The 18359-nt window shown below is 40.1% G+C and overlaps 1 protein-coding gene across 1 annotated transcript; it reads right to left on the bottom strand.

Annotated features, from left to right (window-relative positions):
- Window positions 1–15096: 15096 nt before the first annotated feature.
- On the bottom strand, window positions 15097–18100 carry LOC149373737 (uncharacterized). Its single transcript, XM_089595784.1, has 3 exons — window positions 18083–18100; window positions 16763–17765; window positions 15097–16667 (listed from the first exon to the last, which is right to left on the bottom strand). Exons 1-3 carry the CDS (start codon window positions 18098–18100, stop codon window positions 15097–15099), a joined length of 2592 nt encoding a protein of 863 aa, XP_089451910.1.
- Between the last annotated feature and the right edge of the window lie 259 nt (window positions 18101–18359).

Here is an 18359-nt window from a genome sequence, read left to right as displayed (position 1 = left end):
CAAAATATGGCAGAGATAGCTTGATTGCACTACCACTCTAGCCTAGCGGCCCAAGCAGGTACTAACGGGTTAGGTATACTTGAGACCCAAGCAAATTCTGCTTGGCTACTATACCCGAGGCAAATGCTAAGACTTGTGTGTTATACTTCACATCAGCCTGGCACTGCCAAGCAGAATATGTTTGGGTATCGAGAAGACCTAGCCTGTAGGTTATCTAAGTGGCATCGCAGCCAAAGTAACTGTGCCGTATTCTTGTATCAGTCAACACTCGCAAGAGCAATAACTGAGTGATTACGTAACCCAATTGTAATATCAATAGAATAGAAAATCAGATTTTTATAACCAACTACCCATGATTTTAGATTTTGGATAAAAAAAGGGAACAGAAGTATAGGGAAAGTGACACTGACAAAAGCAATCCAGATGAACGTGTAGCAGACTCTGAAAAAGCGAATTGAGTAATAAAGTCAGACCACGGCAAAATTCAGTCTTAACTATTTATATGATACCGCCCTTATTCAAAAATCTCATATAACTAGATTGTAAGATATTCAATAATATTGTAGTGTTTTTTTAAATAAATTTGCCAATAAATTTCTAAGTTTTTAAGCTGTGATATTACAAAAATAATTTTTGTGTGAATATAAGCAACATCAGTAAAACTTCATTTTTATCCTTGTTCAGTATATGGAAATTATATTAACTCCACCAGGTGCGAACCCTATTTTTTCTACTGAGGGTGCACTAAACGTCCAAATGTTAAAAAAACGCCCAAAGTAGGAAATATTATATTTCTTACCTAGGGCGGAAAGTACAACTTGCGTACCTGGAGGGCGTGGTTGTTTATGTTTCTGCCCATGGTGAGAACGACATTTTTTGTATCAAGGGCGGAAAGTGCAACGTTCTGCCCGTGGAAACATTTTCCACCTGCTAATTACTTTCGCCCTAGGGCGGGAACAAACTTTGGGCCCGGCAGGGCCACAAGGTTTTTTTCCACCCGTGGGTGGAAAGTTATTGGCGGGCGGAAAGTATGCCCTAGGGCGGAAAGCACTCCACCTGAGGGACAAAATAGTACTTTTCCTACGAGTTTAAAAAGTCTTTGTTTGCAAACCAAGAGGTTAGTGGCCCGAGCCGAAGGCGAGGTCCGTGACAAGGTTCGTAAAGGAGACTTTTCGAACGAGTATCATAAAACTGCTTTTTTGCCCGATGAAGTACCAGCCTCCCAAAACCATCCAAGGGCGGAAAAGATTATTTTCCTACCTTGGGCGTTTTTAAGGGTCTGGTGTGCCCTCGGTAGGAAAATTAGGGTTTGCACCTGGTGCGCATCCAACCAGGGCAAGCACAAGGACATTGCCCTGGTAACATGTGCCACCAGGTACGAAAACTACCATTTAAAGCTCACGATTGAACTTAAATAATCTTATTTTAATTCAGAAAATGGGTTATAATCATTACATATAATCATAGTTAATTAGTAGAATGTTTTTCAAAAAATACAAAGAAAATTGTATAATTAAACAATCTTTTTACTATGGAATAATACTTTATAGAACTTTGAAATTTTTCATTATTTAGAATTACAGTTATCGTCGAATTATATTTATGTTCACAGTTACAAATAATCGTACACAAGCTATTGCTAAAAAACAGCTAGATTGTCCAAAAGTTTCAAAGGTTTTGCTAAAGCGTCTTTCATCTGTTCACAATATCAAGAAGAATGTTATTGTAAAAAATCAAAAACCAAGTTTATTGGAGAACAAATTTCCATTTGTCGTATTGCAAGATCTTAAATTTTTGAAACGAAGAACAGGTATGTTCCTTAAATCACCAACGAATAAACACTTTTGGTGATCATAGAATTATGTCAGTAATAAGATACGACACAGTGCATGTTAAGTATTGGCATACGAATTCTCTGATTTGTCTCCAATAACCGATTTTTTCTAATTGGAGAACACTAACAATATTTATAGTAATATTCTTATTATTCTTATAATAGCAAGACGTATTCAAGAAGTACTAGTCATTACGGTGATGATCCTACAGAAAATTTTCTGATTATCTACCTCACTAATCTAGCTTTACAACGTTCATACTTCGGAAACTACAACACGAAGCCTTTCAATATTTTTTAAACTTATAAGAAGAAGTATTACGGGTAATTAATTTTACAAAAAAGTCCATAAATTTTAAATGCACAAAGTACTTGCTGTATGTGCACCGCTTTGTGCACAATCTGAAAATCAATCACAGCAATACCTGTGCTAGAATGTGAAACTAACATATACTGCTCGTCTTTTGCTAGCAGACTGCAAAACATTACTAATACAAAGAATGTTCTATTTTCATACAGTCACAATTATTCTAAAAATAAAATATTTTATAAAATTAAGAGTAGTAAGCATACATTTTAGAAATGCATGTTTATTAGAATATCTTGATGAATATGCAATGAAGTCAATTCTATACCGTGCACTTTTTAGAGCTCATAGCTGAAGTAATCTGCAAAGATGCAGAGGTTCTGACTCTGAAGACAAAGACAAAACATGTATCGAAGTAATGTCTTCCTACGTATCAAGTACGTATCACGAATATTACCTTCTACTGTGTGAGGCCAATAAATCTTATTTTTTCCTTGTCGGCGCTGCTTCAAAATTGTGCACGCAGTGAATAAGTACACTAAGCTAGTATGTCAAAATTATCTTGCCATATCTTAAATAGCATATCAGTTTGGTGCTATGTTAATACTAATTAAAGCCACCAATAAATATTTAAATTTTCCATCTAATTTTGATTAGCCACAAATATTTATTGCCGAACCTCGTAGTTTAGATAAAAGTACATTTCACCAAGTATCATATTCAAGCTTGGGTAGTAGGAATCTGTGAAATTGGCCAAGCAATCGTAATAACACAATATGCTGATTTATACTCTATCAGCCAAACGTAATCACATTCGCCCATATTAATTTGATTATAAATGTACAATCAAATATCTTATGCTACATCTCATATGAATAAATAAATAATAAACAAACAACAAAATTAGTTATACATATATAAAGTTAAATTTAAACATATTAAATAATGATAAGTCTTTTTTAACACATAAAAATTAAATCCCAGCAATAAAATAATTACAATCAAATAGAATACGCCACATAATGCAATAAAACAGCACTTTGCAGGGTCTATAATTGCCCCGAAACAACGCGAATGAGGAAAACACCCAGAAGTCAATGCCGTAAATTCGTGTAAAAATCGGTAATTAGTTTTCTAACGATAGTTTAACCTATCTCGCAGACTCTCACTGCCCTTATTTAACAGCACTAGGTTAACACGATATTATGGTCCCAGGTAAAATGTCGTACCACTTTTCTACACCAAATTTTTACATTACGTAAAACATCACATTACGACTTAAATACCTTCGCTTAGTATAACATCGGTCTAGTAATATCATGAGTGCTTTACTCAGAGACAGGCGAGTGTCATGCTCAGCTCATGGAAGAGTTTCCAGCTGATAAGAGTTATCATCGTTTGATTTTTTTTGGAATCTTTTATCTTGCAACACTGTTCTCTCAATTTTATTTATGATTTCTGACGTAACAACTTTTTTTGGTCCTGAACGTTTAACACCACATGTGCAAGTGTGGCCCAAAAGGAGCTCGTTAAATAGCTTTGTAATAATTACAATTAACAGTAAAATTTCTACAGTATTCATCAAGCTTCGTCCTCTTGGTTACTGTAATAGTTCTCTTACTTGACAAAATTAGATGCTTTAAATGTTCGTCAAACATAAACTAAATGATACATAAGTAGTTTACTCAAAATTTATATAAGTCTTCCATTTAATAGCAGTTAACATAGGCTGTGTTGACCAGTTTTCGAGTTACTAAACGGGACATTTGAAAACTTACGGACTTGTCAGAATAGTCTCGTACCATGCTTGTATAACACAAAACTATATTAAAATTCTTTAATTTACGTGCAATGTAGATTTTCTACAATTAAAATGTAGTTAATTGTTCTCACTTTCAGCTGTAACAGTATTCTTACTGTAGCACGTCTTGTAGTAAAAGCTATTTTGGAATTTGAGTGGAAATAATTTATTAACACATTTTTCAGATTGTACAAGTCTACAATCAGAAGCTAGTCAAGGAACCTCTGAAGTCACAGAAACATCTATTTCTGTTAAAGGTACTTTTAAATAATTATCAATCTAACTATTGTACGCTTTATTAACTAATTTGATCCTTGTTACTACCTTTGAATAATTTTTTATTTATCAAATACATATGTTGAGAAACAAATCTTTAAGAAAAAAAATACTATTTGTAAATCATTAGATATGCCAAATTTAAAGAGAAGATTTGTTACAAGGAATCGTCTAACTAAAATCAATATCATCAACGACGATTTTTTATCTCCTAATAAACGGAACACTAGTCATTTTTTAATCCAGTCAAGAGTTTAACAGAAACCAACGATAAAACGCATTATCGATTCAAGTATTGAGACAATTTAAATCACGGCTCATATTGATGATTCTGATGAACCTCACCCTGAGCAAGGTAGTTTAAATAATAATGCTAGAGATAACTTTTCCTTAAAATTACTTCGCAGATATCAGTTAATCAATTAGAAATGGCAAATTAAGTTACAAATACTCCATTTTTGAGATACACTGCTATTTTAAGATGTTTTTTTTATTTTTGTACTTTATTATTGTTAAATTTTTTTAATTTTGTAGTAGATTCAAGTTATAGATCAAATTTTCACGATCCTCACTCAGAACTAGATGCTAAAACAATTTTTCAGACTGAAATCGATTGTGATAAGTTACATGTGGCAAAAGTTCCTGTAATTAAGAACGTAAACATTGATCGAAAACTTGAGAATGACAATCTGGTGAAGAACCATTTGAACATACTCTTCTCTACGATGGTGAGCAAGCAGCAGGCTAATTAAGTCACTTAGTCTTTACCGTTAAATGTTAAGTTAAATATTATTTCATTATTCATGTTAGTTGTCACAAATTGATATAAGCTTCATGGCTGTAAGACGGCTTATTCTTTAAATATTTAGTAGCAAGTCACGTACGTTACTTCTTTTCGAAGTACTAAATTAGTCACGAATTTTATTTTAATCTTTCATTAATTTTGGATTTCATTCGTTGTAATACTATAAAGTTAAATAACTAGGCTCAAAGTACAAAATTACATATTCATATGTGACTTGACTCAGTGAAGAAATGAACTATTGGCAAATGTAGACTCAGTCAAGAAACCATAGGTTGGTCAATGGGAACATCAAAATAAATTGTTGCGGCTTAAGTTAACATCAAATAAAACCTTGAGCATGCAGCTATAGCTATTTCCATCAGATGCTGGCTTCAGTGTAAAAGTGATATGGTTATTCCGCACTGAAGGCTTAGACATTGGTATTTAGTGTTCTACCGATAGTTTAGCTGGATTCACAGACTTCCACTGCCCTTATTTAACAGCACTTGATTATTATATATTGTAAAAGATGAAAAATCTCGGATACATTAGCTTAGTATAACATCGCTCTCGTAATATCATGAGTGTTTTACTAAGAGACAGGCAAGTATCATGGTCAGTTAAGAAAATAAGGTAATAAAGGTATAGGTTTCTGTAATAGTTTTCATACTCATTGAGTACTTTTTAACTAGAACACGATATTAACTTTTTATCTTATTTGTAAAAATTGATGCTTTTAATGTTCGTCAAACATAAACTGAATGATATATATAAGTAGTGTGCTTAAATTTTATATAAGTGTGCAACATCAGTAACATTGTACTGATGTAAATAGAAGATTTAGTTTACGAGATTTGAAATCTCGCGCTTTAGGATATTCTCTTACCTATAAGGGCTAATCATAAGCGTGCGCGCGTCTATTAATACACCAATAGACTCTGTTTTATACTTACCTTTGTCCAGCAGCTTGCTGCTGCTGTGGTTATCGTCAGTCAGCCTCAAACGCCCTTTTCGGTAAGTCGCTTCGCGCTCGTGTTATAATTTTCACGTGTAGCGTTTTATGTAAGATATCGTAACGAAAACGATTCACAATTTAGATTGACACGTAATCTCTCAGTTTGACTCAAAAATTAGTTCTGCCTTTTTTTATCTTGCATGTAAGCAAGTATTATTACTTGTTAAAGTGGAATTAAATAGAAAGATTGTTTTTTATAATAAACGGCTAAAGTGTTAAAAAGTGTGTTGTGCATTTATTATAGTGTCCTTTAATTACATCCTTTTTTCACGCTTCCCCAAATCCGGCGTGCGATATAAAAAAATATATACAGTCCACTAACTTACTGAGTTCGATTTCGAACATGGTCCTTCGAGCCGAATATTCGCGCAACTACTCCGTTTAAAAATATGGGATCTTCTAGTAGTAAGCCTATATCTGGTGTTACTGCACATCAGACAGTTGTTTCAGATTTCATTGTTTGCCAATTTTGTAATCAAAAACATCATCTTGTCTCTTGTGATTCATTTAAATCACAGGAGTGGAGCGATAAATAAAAATTTCTGAAGTCCCATCGTCTCTGTGTTAATTGTTTTGGTCCTCACCTTAATCGGGAGTGCTATGGTAATAGTAAGTGTTCACACTGCAACCAAAAGCATCACACCATTATGCACAGAGGGGATAAGTCCAGCTCAACATCTGTCTCTGCTAAAAATAAGCAAACGAAATCTGTAAATAACTTGACGAACTCCTTTACTGTACAAAACCAAGCTCAGATTTCTTCAGAGTCTAGTGTGAATGTACAGTCATGTAGTAGTCATAAAATCGTCTCACCTAAGGTGCTTTTAGCTACTGCTCGTGTTTTCGTGTATGCCACTGATGGATCTCGCATATTGGTACAAGCTCTCATTGATCAGTGCTCACAGAGTTGTCTTATTACTAATTCTCTCTGTGATATGCTGCATTTGAAACCGAGATCAGTAAGTACGACTCTGTCAGGAGTGGGTGGACTGATTTTCATGGACGCTAGTTAATCTGTTGCTTACAAATTTAGGCCTTATTTTGAGTCTGGTTTTGAGCACTTTGTTGATGCGTTAGTCGTGCCAAAAATTTCTTCCTACGAACCACCCCTAGGTAGTCGTTTGGCAACTTTAGATTATGGGAAGGATGATATTCTAGCAGATCCAGAATCTTACAGCTTAGATAAAATTGATATTTTGTTAAATGCATCTGTCCATGCAATTATTATCGGTCAGGAAGTTCGCAAATTAGCCCCTGATTACCCAATTGCCTCTGCTTCGCAAATTGGTTGGTTGTTATCTGGTCAGATGCCCTTTGGTTCAGGATCCAACTTGTCACAAAAATCATTAGTTATGGTTAATGGTGAGGAAACTCAGCTTAATGAGTTAGTTCAGCGGTTTTGAATTATTAAAAAACCTCTCAAGCCTCGAAAAATTTTGAGTAAAGACGAGATAGCCTGTGATGAGATTTTCATCAATTCACATTCTCGAGATTCTACCGGCAGGTATGTTGTACGGCTTCCTTTCAAAGTTAATCCTAAATTTCTTCCTGAACTACAAAGACAATCGTACCAATCAGCGTTGGCAGTTTTTCACCATTTAGAACGGAGGTTTGTGAGAGATAAGTCTCTACATGATGCTTATTCAGAATTCATGTCTGATTATATATCTTTGAGCCATATGAAGGAATTACCGGTTGACAAATTAGCAGCTTGTTATCTACCTCATCATGGAGTTTTTAAAAACAACAAGTAGCGAGTAGTTTTTAATGAATCAGTTTCTTGTAATTCTAGTTTCTCGCTCAATTCCATTTTACACTCTGGAGAGAATTTGTTGCTTAGCTTATTTGATATTATTATCAGATGGAGATTTTACCAATTTGTCTTTACTACTGACATTGAGAAAATGTTCCGACAAGTTTTGGTAGCTCCTGAAGATCATGAGTTTCAGGCCATTTTATGGAGACCTAATGCATCTGTACCTATTCGATCTTACGTCTTAAACACTGTTACATATGGTTTGACAAGTTCACCTTACTTGGCCACACGTGTTTTAAGACAACTTGCCAAGGATTACACTGAATCTCATCCTATAGCTGCTCAAGTTCTTTGTGAAGACTTCTATGTGGATGATTGTTTGTCTGGTAGCCATACGTTAGAAGATGCTAAGATTAAATGTCAGCAACTAATTGAATTGTGTGAATTAGGTCAATTTCCACTGAGAAAATGGTCAGCCAATTCATCTGAGTTGATAGCTGAGTTACCAGTAAGCCACTTATCTAGTAAGCCAAAGATTCTAAGTGATGATGAACTAATTGTTTCAGTTTTAGGCTTGTATTGGAATCCTAGTAGTGACGAGTTTCGATTTTGCGTTACAGTAAACGTTGACACACCCGTTCGCTGGACCAAACGTACTTTATTAGCGCAGTTGTCAAAATTTTTTGACCCCTTAGGATGGTTGGCTCTAACGATAATTTTTGCTAAAATACTATTTCAATCTTTTTGGTTGTTGCAAGTGTCTTGGGATGATTCTCTGTCACCTGATTTGGTTAAAACCTGGACTCATTGGTTAAATGAAACACCTTTGTTGAACGAAGTTCGAATACCTAGATGGAATCATTTTTCGCTAGACTGTGAATCTCTCGAACTTCATGGTTTTGCTGACGCTTTTAAAAACGCCTATGCAGCGGCTGTTTATTTACGCGTTGTATGCGAGGGTAAGATTTTTGTACATCTTTAATTAGCCAAAACGAAAGTAGCTCCGATTAAAGGGCTAAGTATTCTAAGACTAGAGCTATGTGCTGCAGAATTGTTATCCACAGTAGTTAGTCATTTCGTTGATGTTAATTCATTGAAAGAAATACCAGTTCACATGTGGTCAGATTCTAGGAATGTACTATATTGGCTCAATGGACTTCCTTCCAAATGGCCAGTTTTCATAGCTAATAGGTGTTCAAAGATTAATAAATTTACTTCATATGCTAAGTGGCATTATATCTCGTCAAAGCAAAATCCAGCTAATGTAACTTCTAGAGGTGTTCTTCCGGGCCAATTGCTGAGTCAAATATTATGCTTTCAGGGCCCTAAGATTCTTCATGAATTGCACCCTAATTATCCAGAGTTTGGAGTAGAAATGATTGCCCCAACCTCTATAAATGTAAATAGTTCAATGCCTTCTGTAAATAGTTTTGTAAATAGTTCTGAGTCCTTTTATATGACTCTAATAACTCGTTGTTCCAAGTGGGAACGGTTGCTAAGAGTAACAGCATATTGCCTTCGTTTTACATACCGTTGTTTACATAAAGTTAAACAAAAGAATTCATATTTACCTATAGCTGGAGATCTTAAGCCCCCTTTACAGGCTAGTTTGCAGTTTATAGACTTGTATTCTTTTATGGAAGTTGACTCGATTCACCCTTCAACATCAGAAATTGATTGTGCTAGACTGTGTCTCGTTTATCAGCATCAACAATGTCACTTTTCCGCTGAGTTCAAGGTACTAACTCAAAATCAAGATCGTAGTTTAGAAGATAGCTTACCACTACTTTGATCTAGCCGTTTGCTTAATCTTACGCCGTTTATAAACCGCGGATTGATAAGAGTTAGGGGTAGATTGAGTAGAGCCCTACTTGATGATGATGCCAAACATCCCTTGATACTAACAGATAGAGATCAGTTGACATTTATGCTTATTGACTATTATCACCGATTAACTTTACATGGTGGAGTGCAGTTGACGATTATTACACTCCGTCAAACGTACTGGATTGTAAGTGGTAGACGGACTGTAAGAGCTGAGCTTACTCGTTGCATCACTTGTAAAAGATACAAGTCTAAACCACAAACTCAGTTAATGGGAGAATTGCCTTGTTCTCGTGTTACTCAGAGTCCTCCTTTTCAAAAATCAGGGATCGATTATGCTGGCCCCTTTCCAATACGCTTGTCAAAACACAAGGGTAAAGGAACTTTCAAGGGTTACATTGCAGTTTTCATCTGCATGTCAACTCGTGCAGTACATCTTGAAGTTGTGGAGGATTATACAAAGGAGGCATTTATAGCTGCCTTTCACAGATTTATTTCTAGACGTGGCCACTGCACTGATTTATTCAGTGATCATGGCACGAATTTCATCGGTGCTGATACTGAGTTAAAAAGAATGTTGTTAGAACGTAGTCGTGACCCTAATTTTGCCTATGAATTAAGTACCTCAGGTACACAGTGGCACTTTATTCCTGCTTCTGCTCCACATTTTGGGGGTTTATGGGAATCAGCAGTCAGATCCGCTAAACATCATTTGAAGCGTGTAGTCGGCGATCAGATTTTGACAGTGGTTGAATTTTCTACTTTATTGTGTAGAATAGAGGCATGCCTCAACTCTCGGCCCTTAGCTCGCCTTATGGATAATTCCTCTGAGCTTGATCATCTTACCCCTGCTCATTTTTTGATCATGAGGTCTTTATTTCTTGTGCCAGAGCCCGATATTTCTACTGAAAAGGTATCGCCACTTAAACGCTGGAAGCTAGTGACACAATCTCTCCAAGTCTTCTGGAAAAGGTGGTCACTTGAATACCTTTCTACTTTACAAAGTCGTTGCAAGTGGTTGAATCCTCAACGCTCAGTTAAGCCTGGTGATCTCGTGCTCATAAAAAACGAGTCTTCTCCACCTGGTAAATGGCCTTTAGGCATGATTGTTAAAGTCTATAAAGATGCCAAGTCTCTCGTCAGAGTCGCCAAGATTAGAACCGCTTCATCTAGTTTTGTAAGGCCAATACACAAACTAATGTTATTGCGTACCGTATCTGAGCTCGAGTTAGGACACAATAATAATTAGTCTTATTTAGATCAATTTATTTTCTTTAATTTACTATTATGATTATTAAATCTCATATCTAAAAGTTACAAACCTCGCGAAAATATATATAAAATTATCAGTAATTTGTTTATTATGTTTTACTTTATTTTTCGAATTATTTGCTATTGTACGTGGAAAGCGTTCCACTGCTTTTAACAACAGGTACTTAATTGTATGTTATTCCATCCGCCTGTCCATCAACCTTGGGACTATGTAAAACATCAGTATTACTGATTGCTACCGACTGAATGTCATTATATTAAAAAAAAAAAAAAACTTTGTTATTGATATACATTCATTACACTTATGTATATCAACCTTGGGACTATGTGCAACATCACTAACATTGTACTGATGTAAATAGAAGATTTAGTTTACGAGATTTGAAATCTCGCGCTTTAGGATATTCTCTTACCTATAAGGGCTAATCATAAGCGTGCGCGCGTCTATTAATACACCAATAGACTCTGTTTTATACTTACCTTTGTCCAGCAGCTTGCTGCTGCTGTGGTTATCGTCAGTCAGCCTCAAACGCCCTTTTCGGTAAGTCGCTTTGCGCTCGTGTTATAATTTTCACGTGTAGCGTTTTATGTAAGATATTGTAACGAAAACGATTCACAATTTAGATTGACACGTAATTTCTCAGTTTGACTCAAAAATTAGTTCTGCCTTTTTTTATCTTGCATGTAAGCAAGTATTATTACTTGTTAAAGTGGAATTAAATAGAAAGATTGTTTTTTATAATAAACGGCTAAAGTGTTAAAAAGTGTGTTGTGCATCTATTATAGTGTCCTTTAATTACATCCTTTTTTCACGCTCCCCCAAATCCGGCGTGCGATATAAAAAAATTTATACAGTCCACTAACTTACTGAGTTCGATTTCGAACAATAAGTCTTACAATAAATAGCAGGTAACATAAGCTGTGTTGGCCAGTTTAAAGTTACTGATCGGGAAATTCGAAAGCTTACGGACTTGTCAGGATAATCTCGTACCATGATTGTAAAACACGAAACTATATTTAAATTCTTTAATTTACGTACAATGTAGATTTTTTCACAATTTAAAATGAAGTTAATTATTCTCACTTTCAGCTGTTACAGTATTCTTACTGTAGCACGTCTAGTAGTTTAAGCAATTTTGAAATTTGAGTGGCAATAATTTAATAACGCACTTTTTAGATTCTAAAAGTCTACAATCAGAAGTTAGTCAAGGAATCTCTAAAGTCACAAAAAAATTTACTTCTGTTGAAGTTATCTATAAATATTTATTATTCTCACTATTTCACGGTTAATTAATGAATTTATCCTTGTAATCTGTAAAATACTTCTTATTTTAAAACACGTGTGTTAAATATATATTTTCAAAAAAAAAAAAAATTGTTTCTTGATTTTTTAGATTTGTCAAGAAGAGATCTTTAAACTATAATAAATATCATTAGCGACCATTTCTTATCTCCTAATCAACGTTACGCTAGTCATTTTTTAATCACGTCAAGAGTTCAACGGAAACCAACAATAAAACGCATTATCGATACAAGTATTGAGACTATTCAAATCACGGCTCATACTGATGATTCTGATGAACCTCACCCTGAGCAAGGTAGTTTAAATAATAATGGTAGAGATAACTTTTCGTTGAAATTACTTCGTAGCTATCAGTTAATCAATTAGAAATGGCAAATTATGTTACAAATACAAAATTTTTGAGATACACTGCTATTTTCAGATGTGATTGATTCAAAAGTATTAGGTGAGGATATTCTAGAAAAAGGCAATATGTTAAATGGATCTTCAAAAAAATCACATGCTGTTGATCATACAGATATTCAGACCAGTTTAGCCTCAGAGAATTTAAAGTTAGTTCAAGACACATTTAATTGTACTCTAGAACCTGCTCAGCCAAGTCCTTATCGCGAAAAATACAATAGCTTGTCCGAATCACCAAGAAGTAATAATAAAGATGGCTTTGTATCTTATACAAACAAGTTAGGAGCAACAATCACTTCAGATAGTATGTCTATAGAATACTTTCGGGAGAGGAATCAGTGTCGGGTGAAAAATACACACTCGCTTAAACTTGTTCACTAATTATTAAAACAAATAAAAGAATAAATCAATTACAAAATACTTAATTGATAAGGAAAACTCAGATTATAAAAGAAAGTCTTTTCCCGCACGTGCTTTAGTATAGAGCACCGTGCGCGCGGCTTCGAGCAGCTGGAAGGCTGGACGCTGGATTAATAAAGGAGACGGCGGGCTAGCTTCCGTCGCCTCAGCTTTAGTTGTCCACAGGTGATATGCGAGCGAGAGAGACAGCAGCTGAACCCCGTTGATCAGGCGCGGCTCTGCTTGCTGTCTGCTGGCTTGCGCGGGCGACAAGGCGCTTGACTCGGCTAGTCAAACTCTTGTCTCTGCTCCAGCTTCTGCTTGCGTGCTCGGCGCGAAGATTGTGCGCCAGGTTGTGGCGCTACAGCTACTCCCCTTTCAGTGACTGGCGCGGGTAGTGCTGGGAACGTGACATGACGCTCGGGCTTCTTAGGCTGAGCGACTGGAGATGAAGTTGGTAGGTCATCTGCTGGAAACGCCGGAGGAGGTGTCTGTCGTTGATGTTGGTTGGCCTGATGAGACTGAGCTGGGCCTGGAGGTAAACGCTGAGCTGGATTTTCTTCGGGAATAGACTCTGCTACTTCCAGGTACGCTGGCTTCAGCTGGTCAATAGAGACGAACTTCTCTTGGCCATTGACGTCGATGACAAACGTCCACTGTTCTGTGCGTCTAATGACGCGATGTGGGCCAGTGTATGGGGCTTATAGCGGCTTTCTTATGCTGTCAACTCTCTTGAAAACGTGAGTGCATGATTGTAAGTCTTTGAAGACAAATGGGTGGGCTGAGCTATGCCTGGATGCAGGAACTGGACGAATTGCTTGGGCGAGCTGGCGAAGACTTTGGACGAAAGCTGTTTTGTCGGCCTGGATGGAGTCAGTGACAAAGAATTCGCCTGGAATTCTGGGTGTCGTTCCAAAGAGCAACTCTGAAGGTGATGCTTCCAGGTCGTGCTTGAAAGCTGTCCTGAGTCCCAACAAAACAGTAGGCAGGCAGTCAATCCAAGAGTGCGGGCAGCACCTGAGGGCTGCTTTTAAAGTACGGTGAAAGCGTTCCACCATCCCGTTCGACTGCGGGTGGTATGCAACGGTATGAACTACCTTGGCACCGATGGCTTTGGCGAGTTCAGTGAAAAGTTTAGACTTGAACTGAGCTCCTCTGTCAGAAGTGATCTGGAGAGGTGTGCCAAATACGCTGATCCAATCATTTGTGAAGGCTTTAGCGACTGTATCAGCTTTGATGTTCGGCAGTGGAATTGCCATGGGCCAGCGAGTAAACCTGTCTATAATTGTGAGACAGTATTGCATACCTTGCACTAAGGGTAGTTTGATTGAATTGATATGAATATGCTCAAATCGATTGTCTGGTTCTGTGAATCGACCAAACTCTGCTCTGTTGTGCCGACCGACTTTTGACTTCTGGCAGGCTTCGCAGTGACGAGCCCAGTTGTTGGCGTCCTTGCGAACTCCTGGCCACACGAACTTGTGCGACACGGTTTTGGCTGTGGCCTTGCCGCTTGGATGGGACAAACCGTGGAAGGTGTTGAAAGCCAGGCGCCGCAGAGGGGCTGGCAAATACGGTCGCACGATGTTGTTGTTGATGTTGCAGAATACCTCGTGTCCATCCATTGGAAGTTTCTGCAGTTGAAGTGCTGAGTCCAACAGCGTCGGTAGCTCAGCATCAAGGGCTTGTGCCTCGGAAATGGTTGCTGCGTTTAGGGAGGAAGGCATGGAGACTGTGGCGATCTCGAGGGCCTTCTCTTCTTTGTCCTGGTCAGCTGTTGGCTCGTTGTTGAGTGACTGCGCGATGGCGCACGTCCTGGATAGGGCGTCTGCAACGACGTTGTCAGCGCCTCGTGTGTGCTCGAATTTGGCGTTGAATCGCATCAGCTATTCAAGCTGTCGAGCTTGTCTTGGTGAAGCTTTGTGCGAGCGCTGTTGAGGCGCATGGACTAGTGGACAGTGATCTGTGAAAACAGTAAAAGGATGGGCTTCGAGGATCCTCTCAAAGTGTTTGACCGCTGAGAATATTGCCAGCAGCTCTCTGTCGTATGCGCTGTATTTTTGCTGCGTGGCATCCAGCTTCTTTGAGAAGAAACCCAGAGGTTTCCACGTGCCGTCTGGTTGTTATTGTTCCAGCGCTGCTCCAAGGGCTGTTTGAGAAGCATTGGTCCAGAGCGCTAGTGGAGCGCTGGGCAGGAAAAAGGTAGTGCAGGTGGCATTGATGATGTCACTCTTACAATTCTGGAAAGCCTGGTCAGCCTCGACAGTCCAAGTCAGCTTGGCTTTCTTGGGTAGGCCTTTGAGCAGGTCGTGGAGTGGCGCTTGGGCTTCCGCGGCATGTGAAGTGCAGCGTCGATAGTAGTTGACTATCCCTAGGAACCGGCGCAGCTCTGTAGTTGTGGTGGGCTTGGGGTAGGCCTTGAAGGCTTCAATTTTTGCTGGTGGTGGCTGAAAACCCTTCGAAGGAACCTGGTAACCAAGATAAATGACGTCATCTTGCCCTAGGGCGCATTTGGCTTTATTAACATGAAGTTTATTTTCGCGTAGCGTCTTGAAAAGCTGCCGCAAGTGGACAAGATGCTCCTCATGGTCCTTCGAGACGACGATTATATCGTCAATGTAGGCCTTGGCGAACGAGAGTTGGCGCAGCACGTAGTCGATGGTCCTCTGCATTGATTGCGCGGCGTTGCGCAGTCCTAGGGGGGTCCCCAGAAACTCGAACAGGCCAAAAGGTGTTGCTACGGCTGTTTTCTCTACGTCCTTCTCTGCTATTGGGATTTGGTAGAAAGCTTCGCGCAGATCTATCGTTGAGAATACGTTGCCCTGGCTCTCCTGGAGGAGGTCTTCGATGATGGGCAGCGGGTAGCGGTCCGGGAGGGTGCAGGCGTTCAAGCGATGGTAATCACCTGTGACGCGCCACGAATCCTTTTTGGGCACCATGTGTAGTGGACTTGCCCATTGACTGGCCGACGGTCGGACGATGCCTTTTTCCAGGAGACCTGTAAAAGTTTTCTTCGCAGCTGCCAGCTTGTCGCCGACTAACCTGCGAGGGCGTTCGAAAACGGGCGGCCCTGTGGTGTTAATAGTGTGCCTTACCGGGAGTCTGGGCACTGGGCTGGGCTTGGTGTTTGGCTCGAAGATGCTTGCGAACTCCTGGCGCAAAGCTGCGTACCTGGCTGCCGGGGTATCGCTGAGACTGGACGTAGTGGGTGCTACCAAGGAAACTGAATGGAGAACCGCACAGGCGAGCGTCCCCTTGGAAGTCAGCCCTGTCAGTGGATCGATGATGCAGCCGTTCTTCATGTCGACCAGCAGGCCGTGCCTCGCCAAAAAATCTGCTTTCAGGATGGCGTGGGGCACGTCGGCGATGACGAGGTCACAAGCCAATTCTCGTCGAAGACCGATACTGAGAATTTGTTGACGTTGGCCATAGGTGTTAATCGGCGTTGCATTGGCTGCGTAGAGCACCAGCTTTTGTTGCTGCAAACCTCTAGTGGCTCCTGAGAGAGGCAGCAAGGAAACAGCCGAGCCTGTGTCCACCAGGAACCTCATGGAAGATTGCGCATCGTGTAAGTGTAGGCGGATTTCGGGTTCCAAACCGACCTCTGCCGCCTGGCCCAGAGGTGGCTCTACTGGTTTCCCTGAGGGCCCTTCGTCGCGTTTGGGTGCGAGCAGGGTAGCTGGCAAGCGCGTGCCTTGTCCCCGAATTTGTCATGATACCAGCACCAGGATTGATCTCCCCCTGTTGATTGGCTGCGCTTCCTGGACCGTGACCTGCTGCGTGAGCGGCCTCGTGCCTGCTGCTGCTGTTTTTGTTGAGGGACCTTGTGGCTTGTGATGAACTGGAGCATGGCTGCTTCGATGGCAGCGAGCCTCTTGATCATCGGGTCCTTGTTGATTGCATACACTGTTGGCCCTGCAGTGCTGGTGATTTCGTCTGCTGCTTGTATAAGATCCTCCGTGTCTTCAGCCCTAAAGATCTTAAGAAAGTTTTGTGTGTGCATTGGAAGAAGAGAACGCCATTCAACTTTGAGTGTCTCGTCGGATATTTGAGTACCCGCAAGGCCCTTCATATTCCTCCACAATTGCGAAGGCTTCATGTTGTCCAGCCTCAGGTCGGTGAGAAGGCTGTGAAGCCTCTGCTCCTCGGACTCTGTAGTGCGCTTCAAAATTGCCTCCTTTAGCGTCTTGTTTTTGTCTGATGCCGGGGGTGCACTAACAATGTCCTCGAGCTCTGATGTTGTCTCTCGGTCCAACGCGTCAAAAACAGCGTAAAATTGAGCCGCATCGTCGGTAATGTTATTGGTATGGAAAAGCGCTTCCGCCAGCATAAACCACAACGTGGGCATTTCACGCCAAAATGGCTGAAGTGTCTTTTGTGCCGACATGGTCTGCTCTGTCTCTGTCGGATTTTCTGTGAGGTTATGTTGGATACCGCTTACCTTGGGAAAATTACGAGGTGATCCTCTCGACGAAATCGACTCTTCTTCGCTGTCGATGTAGTTGCTGTCAGCAAAGGGTAGGACGGCGAAACCTAGCAGCGGGTCGTCTGGGCTGCCTGGCATGAGGGCGAGATAAAAACCGCGTAGAGGCCTGTTGTTCTCGCTGTTGCTTCGGCGGGACCCAGCAGCGCGACCTCTCCCTCTGCCGCGTCTAGGAGACCAGCTGCGGGCGCGGTTACCGGGAGGGTGGTCTGGGTCTTGATGTTCGTCGAGCTCGAGCGGGGGGGGACGGCCACGGTTTCGAAGGCGTGCCTGGCTGCGTGTCTCCGTCTTGAGAGCGTCCACGTGGCACTGCACTCGCGAGTTAAAAGTTTATGTGCCTTACGAAAACCGATGAGTTTTTACATTTTAATGTAGTGAACCGCGTGCACTGATTCTCCGCGACCGAAAAGTATTATTATAAACAACTGACGTCAGGTAAATGTTTAAAGTCCGGGTCACCACTTAAAGAATACTTTCGGGAGAGGAATCAGTGTCGGGTGAAAAATACACACTCGCTTAAACTTGTTCACTAATTATTAAAACAAATAAGAAAATAAATCAATTACAAAATACTTGATTGATGAGGAAAACTCAGAATATAAAAGAAAGTCTTTTCCCGCACGTGCTTTAGTATACAGCACCATGCGCGCGGCTTCGAGCAGCTGGAAGGCTGGACGCTGGATTAATGAAGGAGACGGCGGGCTAGCTTCCGTCGCCTCAGCTCTAGTTGTCCGCAGGTGATATGCGAGCGAGAGAGACAGCAGCTGAACCCCGTTGATCAGGCGCGGCTCTGCTTGCTGTCTGCTGGCTTGCGCGGGCGACAAGGCGCTTGACTCGGCTAGTCAAACTCTTGTCTCTGCTCCAGCTTCTGCTTGCGTGCTCGGCGCGAAGATTGTGCGCCAG

This window comes from Copidosoma floridanum, unplaced genomic scaffold (assembly GCF_036245765.1).
Source record: "Copidosoma floridanum isolate Cflo_tuat_1 unplaced genomic scaffold, Cflo_Japanese_pri ptg000028l, whole genome shotgun sequence".
NCBI classification, from domain to species: domain Eukaryota; kingdom Metazoa; phylum Arthropoda; class Insecta; order Hymenoptera; family Encyrtidae; genus Copidosoma; species Copidosoma floridanum.
Note: the sequence above shows the minus strand (reverse complement) of the source record. Positions and strands in the feature narration are given on the sequence as shown.

Coding starts and splice junctions, on each gene's coding strand:
- LOC149373737 (XM_089595784.1), bottom strand. Junction 16,668..16,762: donor ACAGCAGCAGCAGGCACGAG/GCCGCTCACGCA, acceptor TTCGGGGACAAG/GCACGCGCTTGCCAGCTACC.